The sequence below is a fragment of the Bos javanicus genome, chromosome 27, assembly GCF_032452875.1.
Source record: "Bos javanicus breed banteng chromosome 27, ARS-OSU_banteng_1.0, whole genome shotgun sequence".
NCBI lineage: Eukaryota > Metazoa > Chordata > Mammalia > Artiodactyla > Bovidae > Bos > Bos javanicus.
The window spans coordinates 15,878,015-15,898,952 of NC_083894.1; the positions used below are offsets into that span (position 1 = coordinate 15,878,015).

The following is a 20,938-nucleotide window of genomic DNA, read 5'->3' on the forward strand; positions in this document are numbered from 1 at the left end:
AGTCTCAGGGGACAGAGGGTGGCAAATTCCATCGTTTCCCTGTTGCAAAGATGCAAAACTTTGAAGGCAGCCTTGCCTCTTTTCTTTCCCTCACCTCCCACATGCAATCTGTCAGGAAGTCCTATGTACTGTATTTTCAAAATACATTCCGAATCCGATTTCTCACCACCTCCCCTGCTTCCACCCTGCTCAGAGCCACCGCCATTTCTCACTTAAGCTGTTGCATTGCCACCTGCTTGGCTTGCCTACTCTCCATCTTGCCCTCCTGTAGTTTGCTCTCCATGGAGCTGCCAGAATGATTCGGTTAGACTGTAAGTCAAATAGTGACAGTCGTAGCCTTAAATTCCCCCGCTGACTCCCATTTTCATTGAGAGTAAAAGTTGAAATCCTTCAGTGGCTTCTTAGAACTTCTGCCATCTGGCCTCTCTTACCTCGGACTTGACTTCCTCTTACTCTGAGCCTCACTTGATTCCTTTCCTTCCCACTGGCTTCCCTGATGGTCTTTGAACAGCCCCAGCATACTTCAGCCTGAGCGCCTTTACACTACTAAATATTCCCTCTGCCTGGAAAGTTCTTCCCCCTTCAAAGCCGCTCTGTCTGCTGCATGAGGGCTCTTTGACTACCCTATTTAACACGGACTCTGCTGCCCTCAATCCTGGTCAGTGCTGTTTAGTTTATTGATATAATCTCCTTCTAATGTTATGTGATTCTACTTATCTAAGTTTTTATTAATATTTGTTCCCTCTGCCATCGACAAGACTTTAATCATCAATGGTTTCAAATGCAACTCTGTGGCTAGAATAGACGACACACACCCAATAAATATTTGTTGAATGAATAAAGTGTGTGCTAAGTTGCTTCAGTTATGTCCAGCTCTTTGTGACGCCATGGACTATAGCCTGCCAGGCTCTCTGTCCATGGGATTCTCCAGGCAAGGAGACTGGAGTGGGTTGCCATGCCCTTCTCCAGGGGATCCTCCCAACCCAGGGATCAAACTGGCATCTCTTATGACTCCTGCACTGGCAAGGAGGTTCTTTACCAGTAGCGCCAGCTCGGAAGCCCTAAATGAGTCAAAGTGACAGCATCTCAAATCCTGATTTGTGGATCATGCTGATTCCCTGAGGACTGTATAATGAAACTGTCTCTGGTCAGCCTGGATGGTGACAAAACCATAGGGAAAAAAGTTCTCAAGTTAAGTTTCTAAGCATAATAAAACAATTTTAAAAAGCCAGACTATGTCAGATGAGTGAACTGAGTTGTGAATGTGGTGGTGTCTGCTCTGACTTCTACATCTGCTCCCAGGGACATGTTTTTGGACACAAATAAGCCTGCTCTCTGACACTAGCCCATCCCTGTCTGTGGTGTCTCAGTTTGATTTTGCTCCCTACCTCATGGGATTGTGGAAGTAGTTAATAAACGTGAGTGGTTTGGAACAGTACCTGCATATAGTGAACTCTTGGTATTTGTTAGGTGCTACTGTCGTTTTTACTGTTTTTATTATTATTTCATAGGGGCTCTCAGAAGATATTACCCTAATTCAAACAATTTGCACTGATAAAGAAGGTATTTTAGTAGGAACACTCACTTGTCTTTTTAATCATCTAAGCTTAAGGTTTCTGCTTTATGGGTGGGTGTGTGTGGGAAGGATGTTGATGTCAATCAGATGTCTGTTGAAGACTTTCTATAAAGATAAAAAATACATTGCTTCAAGGATATGTCTTGGATGACTTTTAATAGTACAGCTACAGTAGATACCATTCTTCAAATTATTTACTCAAGTATGAGTGTTTTCTGGACTCCCACTACTGCTGCAGTTGCTAGCATGTCCTTATAAATGGCTACCATTTAAGCAGAGTTTGCTGAATCCTAAGTACTGTACCTCTACTAACTTCCTACTCTTATCATAGCCTATGAATTAAGGGTTAATTAATACTCTCATTTCTTTGTTCAGACTCACAGAGAAGTTAGGATGGTTGCCTTATCACATAGCCAGTGATGGCGTTTGGATTGGAATCTACAGTTTAGCCTTAAAGCTTATGCTCTTCACATTACATTATTCTGTGAAAAAGCCAAGAAGAGGAACACATTTCTCTTCTAACTAGATTCATAAATGTCAGCAGAATGACACTATGGGAGAATTTAACATATAAGGAAATATAGATTTACTTCTGAATAGTCTAAGTACTAAAGATTTATTAATATACTTTCTGAAATAATAAACTTAAAAACATAGAAATTTATCGAGTTTCAATGAAAATGAATTTTGAACTATAAGAAAATAAATTCTGCTAGAATTAAGATAACTGTTTCTTTCAAAGTGAATTATAATGGACAATTATTTTAAGAGATTTTACCCATGTAAATAAAGTAAAATCTAAGTACTCAGAAACCTGGCATGAACAATATTTCTTTAAAACTTAAAGGTATTTTTCAGTTTTAATTGTTAACCAATCATCAATGATTTCTAATAAATATCTAGAAGGAAGATGCCTATAAAACATTATTTCTGGGTAAAAGATCTGTAGATTTTTTAAATTAAAAGATCCCTAGAAATTTACTGATGAATTTGGTGGGGTTTTAAATAGGAAGATGGTTTCTTTCTCCTTTCCTGATTGCAAACTAACAAAGCATCGGGTTATATAAGAAGCCCAAACCAAAGGAGTTAGGGTCTCTACAGAACGCTGTAAGAAGAGATTGGAAGGTGTAAGGTACCACTTGGCAGTCTGAGGACTGAGAGGCCGCAGCAACTGCAGGTCTTTGTCTCTCTGGCTGAAGAGGTATCTTTGCAGTCTCTGGAGAAAGCTCAGGTGGCTGTTTATGGCTTTCAGGATCGTGTCCCGAAAGGGGAGCTATCTGGATGGAAAGAGATGCTGTGTGTTTCTCAGGCACTGGGTTAGCGGGTGGTGAGCAAGGCCTTTTGAGCAATGATGGTATTTCAACAGATTTGGGAAACTGGGGGGGATTAAAGGTGATGCTGCTTCCTGGGTCCTGGTTATGGATTAGTTTCAATGTGGAAATTCTCCGAGTTTGAGAATCTTGGGTGTAGTCCTCTTGGAGAAATGGGGTACTCATATCAGCTTTTGGTGGGGGACCAGTGTGGGAAGGTGGTGGTAGTGGGTTAGTGATTTTTTGTGTATATGACACGGTTGTGTTAGATTCTTCAGAATATACAATTGTCTGGCTAGAATCATCATTAGAATACATAGTTCCCTGGAGAGGTGTTTTGTTAGTAAAGAACTCTGTACAGGATGGACTTTGTGTGTTAGTTACTAATTGGTCTAAAATGTCACCCTTTGTATGATTGGTTATCAAGGAGCTACAAAAGCTCTCTTTTCTGGGTGGTGGAAGGGGTGCCTGGGTTACCAAAAGCATCCAGAGAAAGAAATAGTGTTGAAGGAAAAACAGAGAGAAAGTCAAAGTTAATCATTAAAGAAACCAGTGTTAACTCTACCCTTAAAGAAAGTAAAGCAATGTCACACCTTCTTCTTATGCTATACATTTTGTTGGCCAGATTGAGAGATCATGTTTATTTCATTCAGAATGCATTTTAATTTACTGTCAATAGTTGCCTTCTGGGGGAAAATAGTTTTATAGAGAATACAGTATCAAGTTTGTCTCCATCTACTTTCTGGGAAATTAGGTTAAAAGTGAAAATATTTTCTCTTGGTATATTTCTAGACCTTGAGGTATATATACAGTATTTACTCACATTGTTTGGTAACATGTTTCATGCCTGTGACAGTTTTACTAATATCTCCAACACTGAGTTTCTTTAGTTAATGTTTAACGAGCAATTGCATAACTCATATTTATTCAGTAAATAATATATTGCTGGCCTCATAACTTAGAAATCCAAATCATCAACTGGCTGTTTTTTTAAGAATTAGAAAATATCCTGAAAATTATACCAGAAACTGATGTGCTTTTATCAGCTGAATCAGAAAAAAGAAAAATCAATAACCTGTTTTGAACTTAAGACTTGTCTTCCATGTTGTAAGTACAAGTCAATACAAATATAAAAGCAACATAATAAGAATAAAACATATCAAAACATGCATGTTACTAGAAAAGAGACTCTAGAGCAGTGGTTTAAAATAACACAGTGGACAGCAGTGTGCAGGATTACCTGAGTTGGTGATTTTTTTTCTTGTAGATTTGGTCGAACGCTTCTAAAACCTTTTGCTGCAAGAGAGGAACATGTAGCATCTCCATTCAGTGTCTCTTGATTTCGATCATTGAAACATCTCCAAGCTTTTATTAAGAGAAAACAAATCGGATACAAAAATATCTACATCCACTTTTAACATATTTTTAAAATAAAATTTATTTTTATTTCCAAAATTGACATTTTCTTTTTAGACATTAAAAATGCATAACTGTGTATGCAATTGAAGTTTACTGTAAGAGTAACAATGTGGCTATGAATATGTTTTTTAAAAAACTCACAACAAATGTAGTAGTTATTCAGAATAGTTTTTTGGTACCTGAGTCTGGTGACTGAGAATCACGCCCTAAAAGAAAAAGAAATGTCGAAATTAGTTCTCTGGTAAAATGAACAATGCAGTAAAGATCATTTGGCAAAAAACCACATACATTTTGTTTTTTGAGCAAACATTATCTCAGTTCTAAAACTCTGGGTATATAAAATATACTAATTGAAATTTGTGCATTTGTTTTTACTTCAATTAGACTAGAATTAATTAAATATGATATATAATTAAAACATATATCAAACACTGATTTTCCCCTTAGTATTATTGCAAGAATTCAATTTTATCTTATTATTGCTTACGGTGAATATATGAGTTTTTAATATCAGTTTGAAGGATCAAAAGTTTGGAAAACAATGAATGGTTCTCCTAACAATGAATCAAACCACCAGATCCTTAGCTTTCAATGCCATCAATTTTTTGTAGCTTTAATTCTTCTTTACTTTAAGAAAGTGTAAAATACACTGCCATATTATGTGGTATTTTCAAATCACTCTCTAGACTTTGAATTTTCTTCTTATTGCCATTTAAGAGTGATTTTATATTCAACAATGAAAAAGCTGTTTCAAGTATTCCACTGTCTTGCAGTAAGCATTTCAGTACTAATAAATTGCTTTTGATAATACAGCTGGAAAGCAGCCCGATGACATATTTATTTTCAGTTTTATTTGCAATTATACTTTCAAGAATCTCCTATAAATTATGCACAATTTTAGGTACTCAGTTGGTATTGCTTGGTTCTATGATACCACGGGGCCAACTTCACCTGGAATCATAAAGCCTTAATTTTGGAAAGGATCTTAGAGTTCATTCAGCCTAATCTTCTGTCCAGATCCTGGACGTTAATGATTCAGATTTACTTTTAAGTGGGTGGTCCTTTAAGAACCCTTAGGTGTTCAAATATTTCAGTTTCTTTAACATAAACCTAATTTTAGATATATAAAATGCCAAGTGCCAATTTGCTACTTTACTAATATTATAGTTCTTCGGAGGAACTGAAAGTCATGCAGCATCCCATGTGGACACTGTTCACCATAGCTCTGTTTTTATTTCACCCCTGCCAGGAAAGCTTGGGAAAGGGAGGGCAGGTGTGATATGGAGTGGGTAATAAGAAGCGTCCTAGACACATGTCAAGTAAAGAGAATAGAGCTTTTGGGTTATTTTTTAAGAATTGGCCAGGTACATAACTTGGCAGACGCTTGGAGAAAATGGTTTTGTCTAATATCTTGAACACTCTTCATGACCATTCACTTGTTAAAAAAAAAAAAACCCAGCTAGAATTCTAGGGATCAGAGCCTTTAATTTTTAGTATTCTTTAGTGGGTGGTCATTGCTTCTTTGAAAATTTAAGAATGAGTAAATGGGACAGATTTAACGTTCCCTGGTTGTTCTGTGCATGAAAATAGTCTTTGAGAACTAAGAACTTTAACTGCTCTTCCCTCTTACAACAAGCACTCCCTGTGAGCTGCAGAAGGTAGCGAACCCATCAGAGCAGTTGTCAGGGCTTTCCTGGCTTGGTGTCGGGGACTGGACTTAATGTTCATAGCGGTCCTTTCCACCCTTATGATTCGAACATTATGATTTTTATGTAGCTGTGCTTGCAGTACCCACTACCTCATAGTCTCTACTCTTGGGTTTTACTTAAATTTCTTTATGATATGCTATATTCTATATGATACTTTTCTTTAAAGTTATGTTGATTTTAATTCTTATAGCCCCTTTCTTTAAAGGGTTCAAGTGCCTTGCAAGAATTAAATGTATTAACTAAATTCAAGTTAACTAACTGAATGGCTACTGTCTTTGTCAGTACTATGATAAACCTGTCCATTTATTTTCTTCATTTACCCTCATTTAATTCTGACAAATCCTATGAGTTGGGGAAATGACTGTTTTTCTAACATTTTCTATGCTCACATACACATGAACAAACATGTACAAATATATATATATATATATAAAGATAATTTTTTTCAAACCAAAATGAGATCATTACTACATCCATTGCAATGCAATTTATATTTTTTAATAAAGGTAATATATTATGGAACCACCTGGTTTTGTATTTAAATTTAGACATTGAAATCTATTGATGGATTGAAGGTGGTGGGCAGGAGTAGGAATCTCCACATGGAAGCTTGATTTTTCCTCAACAAAACTGGATAGTTTAGGGTCAAGTGGCTTCATAATTAAGGACATCCTGAATAATTAACTAATAAATGCATGTGTATAAAAGACACTAATACGCACAGTGAGAATTAGAATTATTTAAATATCCTTCATCCCTTTCCCACTTCTGTTCCAAAACCCATGAATATTATTTAAAAAATCAAAGGAAACCCCAACTAACCCAGGAAAAATAAAATTGACCAACCAACTAACCAGTCACCTAGTGATACGGGTATATTTCAGGGTCTAGAGAGACTAGGGTTGAAGTCATGAGAGATTATTTATTGTAAAAAGACACACTTCAGTGGATGCTGAAATATCACACTCCCAGTTACTTTCTAGAGTATATTTATACTTGCGAGTTCATGTTAATTTTAATTGGACCAAGATGTTTAAAAATATATATTAGAAAGCTCTTTGTTGATTGGATTAAAGGAAGATTTAAAGTCTCTTTGAAAGTTAATATTCTATCATTTTATTTGCAACCTTTGACAGAGAAGCAAATTAATAAAGATTCAATTTCCTGCAAATCCCACTTCTGACACTCTGTGCCTCCACCCTCAATAGTTTTTAGGTACAAAACAAGAAAAGTACCCATGAGTTATCTTAATTAAATATTATGTTACTTTAGTCCATGCAGTACAAAAACTTAGTTGTTAAAACTTGCAGCTACTTAACACATTTTTGGCAAGTGACTGTTGTTTTTAATTATGTTTTTAAAATATTTTCTACAAGATATCAGTTCCCTTTGACATTTTTTATTTTTAGAGCAAAACAGTCATAAGGGATAGGAGCTATTCTTGAGACAAGAAAAATAAGAACTTGTGGGGCATTAGAAAGGTATTTACAGCCACTTTCATCATCCAAACAGGATAATTCTGGAAAGAGAGAAAGGTCAGAGAAAGCCATTCAAATGTGACATTCTGTGAGTTAGTGATATTATACCTGCAGCCAACAGGTTTGGAGAACTCTGAACTCTCTTCACAGATGTTAATGTAACAGACATGGCGGCACGTTTGCGAGCACACCCACCGCTATCTGGAAGCAAAAAAATGACATAGCAGAGGCCACAGCAAAGGAGAAAGCACATGCAGTACCATGCATCTCAGTGAAATGTGACAGACATCCATGAGAGAGATGAACAGTCAGCACTAGTAACCACGGAACACGTCTGCAAATTTACACCCACCCCAAACTAAACCGAAACAAAACAAGGAAAACGCCAGGGTTATGTCTTAGAAATAGATGCCAATGATTTAGTAAAAAAAACTCAGATTTTATATTTAATGTTTTATGGTTTTTCTTTGAGGAATACCATGTATAGAACTGAACTTTGTGTATACCATTTGAATTCAACTATTAAATTTACAAGCAGTGTAACTAGCTTTTAGAGTTATGAATATCCTGTATTTCAGGATTAAGAGCTATGGTATAACATACTTTCATATCCATCATTTTAGGTTTTACTGTATTTGAGCTATTATGATTCCTGAAGGACCTCTTGAAGTAAAAGTTGTTACCTGTTACAGGCATAATACATTTGATATGTAAGATTCATAAAGAAAAATATTCTGTGTCTTCCCAGTTATTATTAGTTATGGGAAATTTTGCCTCCTTGAGATAAAACAATATTGATACATACAGTACTGAAACAACCATGTTTAAAAAATTAGTTTTTGTACTTTTGAACAAGAAGTATATGATTTATGTATTTACACTTAATGCAAATCACAACATGAAGCAAAAGAAGTGAAAATGCATCAGCTATTTTAATATGATTTGAGAAGCTTAGCGTAACAAGACTTCTAAAATTGGAAGGTTAATGTTCTATTTAGGAACAGATTCCAATTCCATTCCCACATTCCTTTGTAGCTGGAATGTGCAATAAATAGTTTTGCTCATTCCCCTGGAACCAAAAGAACTTAAATTTAATTCTTTTTGAAAGCTATAACAAAAAGATAAATTCTTTAACCACCAATATTATAATTATTATATTTTGCCACATGCTAGTCTTGCATATTGCTTTCCTTTATTTCTTAAGGAGTGTATCCACTTCGTTTATTGGACATGAGGGAATTGAGTGCTGAAAAGTATGATTTGAATTAATTGTTGGTAAAATCACAAGTAGTAAGGTCAGCAGACCTTTAAATTGACAGAATGATTCTCATGTCAAAATATGTTTTTAAATATATACTTAAAATAGCAATTTTGTAATGCAGATAATAATTAAAACAGAGAAATAGGACAACAAAAGAAAGTAAATAAACCAAAGACCAAATATAGAAAGACATAAATGGTAAAAACATACAACCAAATGTATCTTCAGAAGAGGCACCAACAGGATTTTAGCAAACTGCAAACTGAAAATAGCCATGGGGGATGAATGTTTCTGATAAAATAGAGGTAATATTATTGAATACACAATATATAGCAGCTATCAATGTCACAAAGGGTTACGTATTCCAGGGTGTTGACAGTGTGAATGGAAAGCTCTCATTTACTAGAGATTACATTTTCTAGTTCTTTTAATTCTGAACATCTGAAGAAGAAGCAGAGATGCAAAGGGAAAAATTCAGAATGAAGAGACCCAAGGTCACTGGTTAAACCTTTGGTTTCCAGAACTCTGTATTAAGCACCCACCACAGTGGATTCACAAGGGTTTGCGAACATAGTTCACATTTTTGAGGAAAATGATGTGTATCAGACAGACACTGCATCCGCCACTAGCCTGAGGCAGTTCCCAGTTTCAACATCACAGATCCTGTTATCTCCCTTTAGGTGACGTCACATCTTTTGTAAATCTGGGTTTTTGGTGATGGTTATGGTGGAGCGCAAGTGCCCTGGGAAAGTCATCCGGGCCAGTAATTGAGAGAAGGGAAATACCATCTAATTCTGAGTCTGAGAAATTTTATATCGCCCAGTACACACAGGCATCCCAGTAACAAGTAACTGTGGTCATCGGGAATTGGATAAATGATTATTTTTTCAATTGAATATCGCACAATATGAAATGAAGTGAAGTGTTAGTCACTCAGTTGTGTCCGACGTGCTGCAAGTCCGTGGACTGGGGCTCACCAGGCTCTTCTGTCCATGGGATTCTCCAGGCAAGAGTACTGGAGCGGGTTGCCATTTCCTTCTCCAGGGGATCTTCCCAACCGAGGGATCAAACCCGGGTCTCCTGCATTGCAGGCAGACTCTTTACCATCTGAGCCACCAGGGAAGCTCTAAAATAACCTTGGCTGTTTGGAGATGCCGGGGAAGTCTATGATTTTGTTCAGTTTGCTTCTGAGTTGATAGAATATGAGCACTTACTAACCTGTCTGCACCTAACTGCTTACTAAGCACAACTGTCAGGTATTTCTTTTGGCTTGAGGGTGTGTGAAAAATTACCGAGCTCTCTTGGCCCCGTCAACCAAGAAAGTGTGGGAACCTCTGGGTTAAATAATTTTTGTATTCCACGTAACTCTAAGAACTCGGTAAAATGATTGGAGAATTTTTCTTGATTAACAGTTTAATAAAGAGCTTAATTTGAAAAGTTGAGGCATTGGTGAAAGTGCTGGAATGAAGAAATCTATTATATCCTGTTTCTTCTTACTTATGCATTGATACTTCCTGCAATTTCTTGAAGATATTCTTTTAGATCTCAGAATGAGGATGCTATCTTATATATTTAGGTCATCCGAAAGAACACTAACGCTGCCCTCACCTTCACACTCACTCATAACCTGTTCACACTTCCAGGCAGTGGAAAGACCCTTGGGAGCTGCTTCTACTGCTGGAAAACACTCACAGGAGTAAGCCACATACAATGGAGCATTTGATGTCTTTCTCTCTCTCCTCCCCAGCAAAGATTTTCCTTCAAAAATAGTGGACCAAAAATTCTAAGAGTACAAATACAGCATGTTTTGTATATTTTATACATTATTTAGATACTTTAGTATGAGAAATGTGTCACAGTTCCCTTGGCAGGTTTATTATGTATTGGGCTAAAAATAAAGCTGCTTTGAACTAATCTTTTTTTTTTTTTTGGAAAAACTTTAGTGACTGACAAATGAACATTGAAATAGTAATATCTCTCTTTAATGATTGATAGGTAGATAATGGCGGAGAAGGCAATGGCACCCCACTCCAGTACTCTTGCCTGGAAAATCCCATAGATGGAAGAGCCTGGTAGGCTGCAGTCCATGGGCTGGCTAGAGTCGGACACGACTGAGTGACTTCCCTTTCACTTTTCACTTTCATGCACTGGAGAAGGAAATGGCAACCCACTCCAGTGTTCTTGCATGGAGAATCCCAGGGATGGGGGAGCCTGGTGGGCTGCCGTCTATGGGGTTGCACAGAGTCAGACACGACTGAAGTGACTTAGCAGCAGCAGCAGCAGGTAGGTAGATAATGGAGACCTGTTTTATTTATTGGATATTTGGGACCTAATTTCTACTTTGTTTTGAGATACAGTGACAACACTTTCTTCAACTTCCTACAGTGTTGAAAAACTCTGTGTGTGTGTGTGTGTGTGTGTGTGTGTGTGTGTGTGCATGTAGTTCTATGGTGCATGTGCTCAATCACTTCAGTCGTATCCAACTCTTTGTGACCCCATGGACTGTAGCCCTTCAGGTTCCTCTGTCCATGGGATTCTCCAGGCAAGAATACTGGAGTGGGTTGCCATGCCCTCCTCCAGGGGATCTTTCTGACTCAGGGATCACACCTTATCTCTTATGCCTTCTGCAATGGCAGGTGGGTTCTTTACCACTAGCACCACCTGGGAAGCTCTTATAGTTCTATATATATTTTCAAAAGTGGTATGTTTTTATAGCAACACTGTAGTATTACTTTGGCATTTTAAACAAAGGGTTCCAGTCACTTCTAATTAATTTTGTATGTGTATGTTTGAATAACATATTTACATGCATATATGGATGTGTAAATTCACTCATATAATCAAAATATCTGCAAATTAACATCCCATATAGAGCCCAGCTCACACCTTTTAATGAGAGGATGCTTTAGAGGGTTATATTCATGCTACTAGAGCAGTAACTTTATTCAAGTACCCTGGAGAACTAAACAAATTTACAAATTGCTATTTGCCTACTTTGTTATTGGGGATTGAATTCTAGGAATAGGAAGGTTAATTATTTAATGCATTGTAATGAATATGATATTAGTATAATTGCATATTATACATCTGTCATAATAAGGTTATAATAAATAGAAAAATCGGACTCCACAACATGAAGGATATTGGGAAATTATGTTCAACTTAAGTCTGCAAGAAGATGCTGCAGAACAATCGGTGAATATAACTTCCTCATGTGCATGTCCCACTGGGGTGATTTTGCAGTTTCACAGTATGACTTAGACAAGCTTGTTCTATTTGCTTTCTTTAGTCTCCTTTGCCTAATAAGATTTGTCCTTTCATTTCCCATGTATAATTCTCACATCTCCAATTGTCCAAATGACTTTACTTGGTTCATTTCCAGGATTACAATTTCTGTTGATTTCTAAGCCTTCCCTGTACTTGTTGACTGTCTCCAATGTCCTCATCTTGCCTGCACACCTATGAGCTGACTGCATCCCCAGGGGCCAGCTGACTTCAAACTCTCAGAGGTCGGTTGCAGCCAGTTTCTGCTAAGGGGCAGCCACAGAATCACCTTCAGAGCGCATGTCTCTACACTTGATCTAGGGATTAGGTATTGGTTCTCACCAGTGGTTGCTAATCCTCCCTCGAGGCATTTTGATAACAAGAGACAGCAAAAAAGCAACTGGCTTGATGCGAGAAAAATATCTTCCACTATGCTTTCTCCTATCATTTTGCCTTTTCATACATTCAGAAAACGAAGATCATGGCATCCGGTCCCACCACTTCATGGGAAATAGATGGGGAAACAGTGGAAACAGTGTCAGACTTTATTTTTCTGGGCTCCAAAATCACTACAGATGGTGACTGCAGCCATGAAATTAAAAGATGCTTACTCCTTGGAAGGAAAGTTATGACCAACCTAGATAGCATATTCAAAAGCAGAGACATTACTTTGCCAACAAGGCTATGATTTTTCCAGTAGTCATGTATAGATGTGAGAATTGGACTGTGAAGAAAGCTGAGCACCGAAGAATTGATGCTTTTGAACTGTGGTGTTGGACAAGACTCTTGAGAGTCCCTTGGACTGCAAGGAGATCCAACCAGTCCATTCTGAAGGAGATCAGCCCTGGGATTTCTTTGGAAGGAATGATGCTAAAGCTGAAACTCCAGTACTTTGGCCATCTCATGCGAAGAGTTGACTCATTGGAACAGACTCTGATGCTGGGAGGGATTGGGGGCAGGAGGAGAAGGGGACGACAGAGGATGAGATGGCTGGATGGCATCACTGACTCGATGGACGTGAGTCTGAGTGAACTCCAGGAGTTGGTGATGGACAGGGAGGCCTAGCGAGCTGCCATTCATGGGGTTGCAAAGAGTCGGACACGACTGAATGACTGATCTGATCTGATCTGATGCTTTATCCTCTGCTCTGGAGTGATCACTTATGGGTGGGAAGTGGTATTTTCTAAATACAATTGAAAATTAGAAAATTTCAACTTGCTTTCCAGAATTATTCAATACTGACTATAAGAATTTCAGAAGGAGAAGGTGAAAATATAAGTTAAAATAATTATGGGGAAAAATAATATGTATCTAGCAAGTATTACAAAATTTTTTTTACAATTAATCTGTATACAGTCTGGGGTTCTGAGCACCAATGTTAAGCTATTTGGAGATACTGTTCTCACATCTAAAAATATAATACTTAGGACTCTAAGTGTGTCTATGGATTAATTAAGCTGATTTCCTGTGGGGTTTTGGCACTCTATCTACTCCTGCTGTCAATGTAAAATGTTTATAGAATGGAGAATTTTAAATGTTCTCTTGCTAGAGCAACCTGCCTATGAATTTAGCCTATTTTAAGTGAGAGTTTTCAAATGTATGCATTGAATGATATACTACCTTTTCCTAGGGTTTATAGGAGTTAATGTCATGATATAATTATAGAAAAAAAGGAGTAAAAGACAGCAAAACAGAAAATTCTACTTTTGATAGCTGTAAGATTGAAGTACAAAAACAAAGAAATCAAATAATGACTTTGACTATCTATCTCAGAAACTTAGTATCACATTTAGGATCAGCCAAGTGCTAAACTAATGATTTAGGGCCAAGATGATTTTTAGAGAGTGAGGCTGAAGAGTTTAAAACTAACAGAGACAGCATACCTGTGTTCATTTTGACCTTGGAGGGTTTGTTACTTAAGTCTTCAGTTTTCCTGTAGAAAGAAAATGATGTATTAATTTGTTCACTAGCGTGGGGAGCAAAATATCAAGAAAGTATTTTTCTTTGGTTTTGGTGTACCTGTGAGCTAATATCACATTATCATTAGTTTTATTTAAATGAGAGTTTAATAACGTGGGCAGAATTTATAATTCTATTCAAGTTAAACTTCAATTATTATTGGTCTTATTATGATAAACATAAACTCATGCTTTTGTTTAATGGTGATCATTAATGGATGAAAATGGAGTAGGGTTTTCATGGCTAAAAATTAAATTGCTTTCTCAAACATTTATAGTAACAGTTTTTGTTCTCTAAGCCAGAAAGGATCACTGATGGTTAAGTGCCCTCTACCAGAATTTTAAAAAACACTCTGATACTTTGAAATCATTAACTTTACATTATTCAGTTTATTGCATTATTTAATTTTATTTGAGATTATTACTTTACATTATTTCATTTATTATATTCAATTTATTATTGAGTTAATTTATTGCCAGGGAATATTTAATTTATTTAAGCAATGTACTTGTATTTTGAGCAAGTATTCAAAGGTAAGATTCATCTATTTTTACTAAAGTGCAAGAAATAAATGATGACTACTAAACCCAGTTCTGTTTCAGTATCAGATGTGGTGGTTTTCCCCTTTGGAGTGCTTGCTGTATGACAGTTGAGATTAATTTATTGGAAATGGTTGGGAAAATGGTACTTGTTGTCGAAAACAAGTTTCAAATTATTTATAGGATTTCTTGATGTGTAACATGACTTAGTTCTTTTCCTGGCATATTCTCTGTGCTCACTTTTAGAGTTTCTTATTTCTCTATGCCCTGTAACCAAAGCGAAAGGATAGGCTCTTCAGGAAGCAATGCTTCTAAGAGGAAGAGCTCTCTGATAGTTGTTTAACCCTGGTCACTTTGCCTTAGCTCCTGAATAGGGCCTATTGTCAGTGAACACGAACTTCCCCTATACCACATATTCAGTTTCCATGTGCACTCTAATATCTGATAGGTAAAAAAAAAAAAAAAGTATCTATACCTCATGGATCAGTAAATAATAATAAAATTAAAATGTCCAGTTGGGAAGACTGGACAGCTACATCAAAAGAATCAGACTGGACTACTTTCTCACATCATGCGTAACAATAGATTCAAAATGGATTAAGACGTAAATATACAACTTGAAACCATAAAACTAATGTAAGAAAATAGAGGCAGTACGCTCTTTGACATTGGCCTTAGTATATTATTTTTGGCTATGTCTCCTCAGGCGAGGCAAACAAAAGCAAAAATAAACAAGCAGGACAACATCAAACTAAAAAGCTTTTGCACAGCAAAAGAAACTGTCAACAAAACGAAAAGACCACCTACTAAATGGAAAAAGATATTTGCAAATAATTTATCGGATAAAGGATTAATATCCAAAATATATGAAGAACTCATACAACTCAGCATCAAAAAATCAAACAACCCATGTAAGAATGGGCAGAGGATTTGAAAAGCCTTTTCCCCCTAGAAGGCATACAGATGGCCAACAGGCATGTGAAAAGACACATACCATCACTAATCCTCAAGAAAATGCAAATCAAAACCACAATGAGATATCACCTCACACCCATCCGAATAGCTGTTATCAAAAAGACAACAAATAACAAGTGCTGGCAAGGACATCAAGGAAAGGGTGTCTTGTGCACTACTGGTGAGAATAGAAATTGTTGCAGCCACTATGGAAAAGAGTATGGAGATTCCTCAGAAAATTCAAATAGAACTACCATTAAGTTCCAGCAATTTCACTCCTGGGTATTTATCCAAAGAAAACAAAAATACTAATTAGTAAAGACATATGCACCCCTCTGTTTGTTGCAGTGTTATTTACAATAGCCAAGATATGGAAGCCACCCAAGCACCCATCCATAGATTAATAAAGATGTGGCTTATATGTGCAATGGAATATCACTCAGCCATAAAAAGAATGAAATCTTGCCATTTGTGATAATATGGGTGGACCTAGAGGATATGATGGAGAAGGAAATGGCAACCCACTCCAGTGTTCTTGCCTGGAGAATCCCAGGGGCGGGGAAGCCTGGTGGGCTGCTGTCTATGGGGTCACACAGAGCTGGACACGACTGAAGTGACTTAGCAGCAGCAGCAGCAGAGGATGTAAGTGAATAAGTCAGGCAGAGAAAGGCAAATAGTGTATGATTTCACTTATATGTGAAATCGAAAAAACAAGATAGGGAATTCCCTGGTGGTCCAGTGGTCTACATTTTCACCGCTGAGGGCACAGGGCTAATCCCTGTTCAGGGAACTAAGATCCCACCAGCCCAGATGGCAAAGCAAAAAAATTTTTTAAATAAAAAAACAATCAAATGAACAAACATAACAAAACAGAAACAGAGTCACAGATACAGAGAACAAACCGGTGGTTGCCAAAGGGGAGAGGGTGGGTGGAACAGAGAAATAGGTGAGGGACATTAAGAGGCACAGACTTCCAAGCAGCAAAATAAAGGCATCATGGTATGAAACGAACAGTGTGGGGGACATAGTCGATAATTATGTAATATCTTTGTATGGGGATAGATTCATAACTAGACTTAATGTAGGGATTATTTTGAATTGTATGGAAATAGCGAATCACTATGTTGTGTAACAGAAGCTAACATACTACATTGTAAGTCAGTTATACCTCAACAAATAAACTAACAAACAAACTCATAGGAAAAGAGATCAGATTTGAGGTTGCCACTGGTAGGAGCAGGGGGAATTGGATGAAGGCAGCTAAAAAGTACAAACTTCCACTTATAAGATAAGTAAGTACCAGGTATGTAATGTACATGATAAATATAATTAACACTGCTGCAATTATCTATGAAAGTTGTTGAGAGAAAATCTGAAGAGTTCTCAGCACATTGAAAAATATGTATTTTTTCTATTTCTTTAATTTTGTATCTATATGAGATGATGGATGTTCACTAAACTTAACTGTGGTCATCATTTCATGATGTATGTAAGTCAAATCATTTTGTTATTTACCTTAAACTTATACAGTACTGTATGTCAGTTATATCTCAATAAACTGGAAAAAAGTTTACTTAAACCTTCAAAAAAATTTTTTAATGTGGATACTGGCTAAATAAAATGATACCTTCTCCCCCAGGGTAGAGGGAGAATTCAAGAAATAAACCGGCACGAAAACGATACACTCAAATGATATGAGATGTACATATGAAGCAAGAAGAGAAGGATTTTATCTTTTTTATGCCTACACTGAATTTCTAATATCCTGGTACTTGTACTAAGTCACTTCAATTGTGTCTGACTTGTTGCGACCCCATGGACTATAGCCCATCAGGCTCCTCTGTCCATGGGATTCTCCTGGCAAGAATACTGGAGTGGGTTGCCATTTTCTTCTCCAAGATTCCGGTACTCAATGAATACTACAGCAGGGAATATATAGAATTGATAAAATGAGAGTACTGATGTTCACCCCAATTTATTTTTTAGAGCTTACACTGAAAACAACACAGATGACATCCTCATTACGTAGTGTTTTAGTATCACCCGATTGTGTTTAGTGTTACATTCTTGCCCATCCACCCTGAAGGACACTGCAGCTGCCACATCCAGGACTGAGAGAGTCACAACATTACACTGAAGTTTACCGTAAAATTTCATGCCAATTGACTTTAGATAGTGATTGCAGGACACTTTATTATGATGAGTTTTAACTCTTGTTTTTCAGCTAGTATAAATAAAGAGGCAGGGTTCTATTTTCTTTTTCCGAATACAAAAATAAACGTGGTACATAGCTAAGGAGCTCTACTCTGTAGCCTTAATACCGCCTGGATTGAGGGGATGCCAGTGAAGTCAGGCAAGAAGGCAGTGGTCAGTGCAGGAGCCTTGAGAAAGCCCCAGATGTATTTATTTTAATGTCTCAGTAGCAAAACTCCTAATATGTTAACCTTAAATGGGCAAAATAAATAGAAAAGAGAAGCCTCAGGGGATGTCTGTGACCAAGGCTGAAGCAACTGCTAAAACAAGAAGGAATAAACAAGCCTCCAGAAAAATGAGGACTGGAAAGACATTTCCCCAGTTCTATTTATCACTCCTTTTCAAAACACTTGATGTTTAAAACTGTTTGAAGTTTTTCAAGTGGGACGGGACATAGGTAAACCTGTGGCTGATTAATGTTGATGTTTGGTGGAAAGCAACACTACTGCAAAGCAGTTACTCTTCAAATAAATAAATAAGTAAATAATGTTTTAAATTTTAAAACTGAATCACAAAGACAGTGTTTGAACTGGGATAGTAATAATTGCTACAGAAAACATGAAACTGAAGGAAGGTTAGTTCTCAAAACATGAAACCTGCTACTATAATAATGTTTTGATACCAAGTTTAAGGAACTAATTATCAGCATTTGTTGTTTGAATTCAAATGCTGATATTTACAAAGTATCTGACACTCTAAAAAGTAGAATAGGGTTATTGGGAACAAAGAAAGGCATCACAAATCCTTGAGCTTGTCATCTTTAAAGTGATGTATCCTGTTACTTATAAATGTAATTTGTGAGGGTTTTTTTTTTTTTAAACTTCGCATTGTTTTAGATGTCAAAACGTGAAATGACTAACTTCCTAATCAGGAAAGACATTTTCCAAGTTGTTAAAAGAAGAGTCACAGTGATTGAGCTCTGCAGAAGAACCCGAAACCCAAGGCTTCTTTGGTGACTAATAAAAATGCGTGATTTGATTTCCATTATTTGTGCTAAAGCCATTAACAAGTCTACAGCTGAGAACTCTCTTTAGACAGTTAGAACTAAGGCGAATCTAATCTCTCTTGTTCTGTTTTGAAAAAGTGCCTTTGATGGTACTTACATAACAAGCACAGATTATTCTGGAAAGCATCAAATTCCTGGAGTGTTTACTTGCTACCAGGAGAGACAGTATTTCAAGTATTCTCTTAAATTAGAATTATACTAGGGCCGAGACTATGAAAACTGACCACAAAATGCAGGCTACCTTGAACCTCAGCAGATAATCCACAGGGCAAAGAACTATCTGTGCATTCAAGTGTCAGAAGGATATTCAACAGGTGGTGTGGAGCTATATTTCCTTAAGGCCAGTTCTTGCTGAAGTTTTTATGTAAAAGGCAACATAAAGGCTTCCTTGGTGGCTCAGATGATAAAGAATCTGCCTGCAACGTGGGAGACCTGAGTTCAGTCCCTGGATTGGGAAGATCCCCTGGAGAAGGAACCCACTCCAGTATTCTTGCCTGGGAAATCCCCTGGACAGAGGAGCCTGGCAGGCTACAGTCCACGGGGTCACAAAAGAGTCCAACACGACTTAGCACTAAACAACAGCAACAACAACAATTTGTATATAGCAGTGGGTTTGTTTTGCTCAGAGGTCAGAGGGCAATGACATGATTTTGTGGCTATGGTCTCTTAATTTCCCTTGAATTACCTTCAATTATCAGATCTCTCTCTTTTTTTTAATGGATCAGAGTAGCCTTTATTTCCAACATGACAGCAGATTGGGTCATTTAAGTTTTGAATGAGGATCTTAAGATGTTTGATTGCTCATTCATGGGCACCAACATGACTTTGTGTCCATAATCTTATAGTTCTGCCTGAATTCTTTTGATTATTGGGCATTCCATTCTGAAGAGGAGCAGGGTCAATGCCTGTCCTCAATTTTGCTCAAGAATTCTGTGTTAGTTATGTTATTTTTGTAGACTTGAATTTAAGCACCAAGGCCAGCTGTACAACTATAGGACTACATTTTAGCTCAGTTAATATGAGGATTTTAAGACTGGAGCCTGAAAGATTTTCCATGGAATAATTTTAATCCAGTAAATTGCTAGGTCATTTTAAAATTATTCTATTCAGAGTTCAAATATAATTCAGAAGACAGGACACACAGAGCGGTGGGAAACATTGAGGAATGTTAGATTTTTTTTTTAGAGATAAACACAAGAATAAAAATATGGTGCATATTAATTTTATGCACCAGAGTTTAGCCTGAATTTACTTTGAAATGGGGTCATATATACCATTCTTTCTGCATAAACTACCCTGAGTGGTCAATGCATTTCTCTCTCTCTGTGGTAGGACTAGCAGTATTCATAAATGCCAAATGATTTCACTTTTCAATTATAGCCAAATGACATAATTTAAGTTGTTGACATTTGTCCTTTCTACTGTATTAATAGGCTGCTTTGAAATGTTCACGGAAAATACCCCAAGTTGTTTATTATGTTCTTTACAATCCCTGAGCTTAGATAAATGAGAATCCACGTCAAACCCTTTTCTGAATGGCTTCTCTGAGCTGACAGCCAGTCTATGATGCCAGCTCGGGGGCTCCTTTGCCTCTGAGTGGGTGGCACAGATCATCTCAGTCAATAATGAGGGCACAGTTGTCCCTGCTCAGCCCCCATATAAGAACTTAAATCCCTCTGGACATTCCTGAATGAATGCTGCCTAAAGATGGGTCCTTAGTATGCAGGTCAAATTACCCATAGCATTCACACATGAATGCTGGGGTCAAAACACATTTAGTGTCATTTCATAGGAATAAGACAAAATCATTACTGTGAATAGTGTTGAACAAAAGGACATGAGATCACTGATTATTTTCATAAAAGTACAGTGTTCTTTTTCATTATACCTGGAAAAATTTCCTGAAGACTATAAAAACACATGTTATAGGTGAACTGAATAGTGTTGGTTCAAGAATAGGTTTTTCTTTTAATTTAAATGTATTTATTTTAATTGGAGGCTAATTACTTTATAATATTGTATTGGTTTTGCCACACATCAACATGAATCCACCACGGGTATACACATGTTCTTGAAGTCAAGTGGACCTGTATTCAAACCCAGTTTTGCCCATATATTTTTCAAGGAAACTAGCAATTTTATTTCTGAGACTTTACAATGCAAGCTAGTCCAAATATGTACAGATTTTCCTTAAAAAGTATACTAGTTCA

At 36.9% G+C, this 20,938-nt stretch overlaps 1 protein-coding gene across 37 annotated transcripts in view; it reads right to left on the bottom strand.

The window, feature by feature from the left end:
* Positions 1 to 20,938, bottom strand: part of SORBS2 (sorbin and SH3 domain containing 2) — a 211,723-nt gene that overhangs the window by 86,547 nt on the left and 104,238 nt on the right. For 16 of the 37 annotated variants that reach the window (XM_061404231.1, XM_061404241.1, XM_061404228.1 and 13 more), the window contains 5 exons: positions 13,901 to 13,950; positions 7,601 to 7,693; positions 4,485 to 4,511; positions 4,127 to 4,182; positions 2,713 to 3,354 (listed from right to left, as the gene is read on the bottom strand). In XM_061404231.1, the coding sequence (XP_061260215.1) occupies positions 2,713 to 3,354; positions 4,127 to 4,182; positions 4,485 to 4,511; positions 7,601 to 7,693; positions 13,901 to 13,910 (828 nt within the window). In that variant the 5' untranslated portion in view covers positions 13,911 to 13,950. Of the gene's footprint in view, positions 1 to 2,712; positions 3,355 to 4,126; positions 4,252 to 4,484; positions 4,512 to 7,600; positions 7,694 to 13,900; positions 13,951 to 20,938 lie in introns of all 37 variants that reach the window. The other 21 variants (XM_061404235.1, XM_061404233.1, XM_061404237.1 and 18 more) reach the window with 11 other exon arrangements.